The sequence below is a fragment of the Apium graveolens genome, chromosome 6 (genome assembly GCF_009905375.1).
Source record: "Apium graveolens cultivar Ventura chromosome 6, ASM990537v1, whole genome shotgun sequence".
Lineage (NCBI taxonomy): Eukaryota > Viridiplantae > Streptophyta > Magnoliopsida > Apiales > Apiaceae > Apium > Apium graveolens.
The window spans coordinates 228,872,762-228,877,221 of record NC_133652.1 but is presented as its reverse complement, the minus strand read 5'-3'; the positions used below and the strand labels follow the sequence as shown (position 1 = coordinate 228,877,221).

Below are 4,460 nucleotides of genomic sequence, written 5' to 3'. Positions count from 1 at the left end.
TTTGTAAGGAATACCAAACCTGCAAACAATGGAATTGAAAACGAAATCTCTGATTTTCTTTACCGTGATAGTTGCCAATGGCATAGCCTCTGCCCACTTAGTAAAGTAGTCAACTGCCACCACCGCATACTTGACATCCTCTTTAGCCTTGGGCAACTCTCCAATTAGATCTATCCCCCACATGGCAAACGGCCACGGGCTTATCATAGTCGTCAAGAGCATCGCTGGCATAGACGAGTAGTTCGCAAAGCGCTGGCAGCGATCGCATGCCCTGACCAAATTTATAGCATCCTCTTTCATTGTAGGCCAATAATACCCTTGGCGCAAAACTTTCATCGCCAGCGAACCACCCCGCGAGTGATTGCCACAGATTCCTTCATGTACTTCCCTTAAGATGTAATTTCCTTCTTCTTCATCAACATATCTAAGCAGCGGTTGATTGAACCCCCTTTTGTACAGAACTTCATCATAGATCACATACCTTGCAGCCCGATAGCGGAGTCGACGAGCCTTAAACTTATCCTCGGGGAGTGTTCCCTTGTGAATGTAGGCCAGAATGGGCATCATCCATGTTTCCTTGGGAGCCTCATCCACTTGCATAATGTCTATCTCTGGGATACTAGGAATCTCCTGGATTTCAAGGTGTATGGATCCTAATAACACAGCCTCTTATTGCGACCCCATCTTTGCCAAAGCATCTGCGTTACTATTCTTCTCACGCGGTATACATTCCAACCTAACTTCTTTGAAAATTCCAATCAGGCACTGTGTGCATCTCAAGTATAATTCTGTTCGTGGGCCTCACGCTTGATATCCCCCGTTCACCTAATTCACCACCAGCTCTAAATCACTCCTCGCAATTAGGTTTCACACTCCCATTTCCAAAGCAATCTTTAGGCCATTAATCAACGCTTCATATTCCACATCATTATTTGTTGCATAAAACTTGAAATGAATTGCGCTCATCAGATGATGGCCTTCTGGAGACACGAGTACTATACCCGCACCCGCTCCTCCATTGTTAACTGCCCCATCCACATGCAAGATCCACCAAGGATGTGGAAATTCCTCCAAAGACTCCTCAACATGAGGTGGATGTAGCGTCACTAAAGCTTTGTCATCAACTTCAGAATCAAATTCTAACAAGAAATCAGTTAAGGCTTGCCCATTAATCGTTGTCCGGGGCACATATTCCAAATTAAACTGTCCTAACTCCACAGCCCACTTCAGCATTCTTCCCGATGACTCTGGTTTGTGAAGGACTTGCCGTAGCGGGTATGCCGTTCGGACTTCAACTCTATGGGCCTGGAAATATGGCCGTAATTTCCTTGATGCAAGGATCAGGACATAAACCAGCTTTTCCATGCTTGTGTAGCGAGTTTCAGCATCGTGCAACCGCTTACTCACGTAGCACACTGGTCACTGCTGCCCATCTTCCTCTCTTACCAGAACTGCGCTGATTGAATACTCAGACACTGCGAGGTACAGTACTAGAAATTCTCCATCTAACGGTTTTGACAGCATGGGAGGGTTTCCCAGTTGCTTCTTGATCTTTCTGAAAGCCTCTTCACATTCTGGTGTCCATACAAAGTCTTTCTCTGCCAACTTAATCGCCTTAAAGAATTCTTTGCATCTGTCAGAAGACCTGGAAACAAATTGATTCAGCGCGGCGATCCTCCCAGTTAAACTTTGCACTTGTTTCATATTGGTGGGCGATTTCATATCTAATAGTGCCTTGATCTTTGCGGGGTTGGCCTCAATTCCCCTATGGTTGATGATGAACCCGAGAAACTTGCCCGACTCCATGCCGAACACACACTTTTATGGGTTCAACTTCATGCGAAACCTCCTTAGAATGTTAAACATTTCTATCAGGTGTTTGATATAATCATTCGCTACCTTGGACTTTACCAGCATATCATCCACGTACACCTCCATGGTTCTCCCAATTTGGTTCTTGAACATCATGTTTACCAACCGCTGGTAGGTTGCACCAGCGTTAATCAAACCAAACGGCATTCCTATATAACAGTATAACCCCCTGTCAGTGATGAAGGATGTATGCTCTTGATCAGGACCGTACATCGGAATTTGATTGTAACCAAAATATGCATCCATAAAACTCAGCAGGGCATGCCCTGCTGTTGCGTCAACCAACTGATCGATTCGTGGGAGCAGGAAGCTATCCTTTGGACAGGCCTTTTTGAGATCTGTGAAATCCACACACGTCCTCCATTTCTCGTTCGGCTTTTTCACAAGCACTGGATTTGCAAGCCATTCGGGGTAGAAGGATTCTTTGATTAGTCCCACCTCCAACAATCGGTCTACTTCTTCTTTTAATGCTATCGCCCTTCCCCGCTCACCGGGTGGCGTTTTTGACGTATGCCCGTATAATTCGGGATGATATTCAACCGGTGACATATTACTCCTGGGTCGATTCCCACCATGTCTGAATGACTCCATGGGAAGACATCAAGATTTGCAATTAAGAAGCGGGTAAGACTTCCCCTCATTTTATCACCTAATTGGGATCCCACTTTCAAAACCTTGTTCGGGTCATCTTTGTCGACCGAAATAGATATTGTGTCCTCGACCGGTTCCGTCTTCTCGGCGGGCATAGGGATCCTGGGATCCAAATCGAAATCAAAGTCTCGGGGGTCCTCGACTTTCACTCTTGCATCAGAGGGCGCATCCCCATGAGTGGGAGCATCTACCTCAGGACAAGGCATGGTTTTGTGCAACGCAGGTGTAGAGGGCGTATCCTCATTTGGAGGAGCATCAACCTCAATTCCATTTTTACTCTTCAAGGGCGCGTCCTCTTTTTGAGGAGCATCCACCTTGAAGTTATTTCTGAGACCTTGCAAAATCTCACTTCTTCCTTCCAATTTTTCCCTGTTAACCTCCTTCTGCATGATCTCATCTACATGGTTCACCACAACTTCTTCCATGCTACGGATCCTCGAAACATTCCCCAGCGTCAAAACAGAGTTCCCGATACTAGGGGTTTCTTCCTCCTCGGGGCCTTCTACGAAATAGTGGGCATGAACCTCTCCACTTGGTTTTGTATGAATGTCCTCCGCACCCTCAAATGGAAGACCCTTTCCCTCGTACCTTCTCCTGCGAAATTTCTTAACAGCCTTGTGATAGCAATTGCGTGACTCGTACTGCGACCCTCTCAGACTGCCTACTCCGTTAGGTGTCGGGAACTTTATCATCAAGTGATGTATCGAGGTTATCACCCTGAACGCCCGTAACCACGGTCTTCCCACCAACACGTTGTGCGCGGAATCCTGATCCAACACTTTGAAATCTATCATTTGAGTGACAGACAAAGCTCCTTCCCCAAGTGTAACAAGAAGCCTAACTGAACCCATAACCCTTACTGCTTCTCCAGTAAAGCCATAGACGTGTGCATTTTCAAAATACATGTCGCTATCCGGGAAACCCAATTTTTTGTACGTGCTGTAATACAGGATGTTCGCAGAGCTCCCGTTGTCCAAGAAGACTCGATGCACGTTCATTGCTCCGATAAGCATAGTTATTACCAGCGCATTGTTGTGGGGATGATGTACCCATCTTGACTCTCTCTCCCTGAACGTAATATCAGCTGACTCCCCTTTGAAATTTTTGGGGGTCTATCTTCCAAACTATGAATGCTGGTGAGCGGCAGATGCCGTGCCTCTTTCACATTTCTTTCCAATGCTCGATTACTCTCACCAACAAAAGAGTGTCCTCCAAAAATTGCCCTGATACTACCAGCCCTCTGAAACTTAACTTCCGCTGTTTTTTCAACATCTTCCACCCGCGGGGGCTGCCTTTCATCCTTACCCTTGTCATCGCTTCCCCTGCGTCATTTCACCTTATCAATCCATTCTCCCAGGTACCCAGCCTTGATCAATTCCTCAATTTCATCTTTTAGGTGATGACACTCGTGGGTGTCATGGCCGGTAGACTCATGGTAATCACAATACTTCTTCTTGTCTCTACTCTACCATGAAGTTAGACGGTCTGGTTTCTTGAAGATTCCTCTATCCTTATTTACCTCGAAGATATGATCAATGGATGCTGCCAGTGGGGTATAATTGATGACTCTTATCTCATAATTCGATGGCGGGCTTCATTCTCTCTGCGTGTTCACGGTGTTCACCTTATTAGGGCTTCTCGCATTTCGCCGATAATCTGGGCTCAAGGATCTATCTCTTCTCTTGGATCGCCCCTTGGAGTTATGGGTGTTGTCATTCTTTTTTGTTTCTGCAAGCGACTGCTCAATCGCTTTGAATGATTCCGCCTGCGCAAGCACATCAGCTAACGACACAGGGTCCTTCCCTTGCAGGTGCTTCCAGAAATCTGTTCCCATACGTAGTCCAGCTATAAGAAGTATTTTCAGTATTTCATCAGTTGCGCCCCTTACCAAAGTGGATTCTGTATTGAACCTTTTGAATTATGAGGTCAAACTTTCT

The 4,460-nt window shown here is 46.0% G+C and overlaps 1 protein-coding gene across 1 annotated transcript; it reads right to left on the bottom strand.

The window, feature by feature from the left end:
- Nucleotides 1-867: 867 nt before the first annotated feature.
- On the bottom strand, nt 868-1,365 carry LOC141665770 (uncharacterized). The gene has a single exon (XM_074471752.1). The coding sequence runs from the start codon at nt 1,363-1,365 to the stop codon at nt 868-870; it is 498 nt and encodes a 165-aa protein (XP_074327853.1).
- Between the last annotated feature and the right edge of the window lie 3,095 nt (nt 1,366-4,460).

Coding starts and splice junctions, on each gene's coding strand:
- LOC141665770 (XM_074471752.1), bottom strand. CDS start 1,365: ATGGAAAAGCTGGTTTATGTCCTGATCCTTGCATCAAGGAAATTACGG.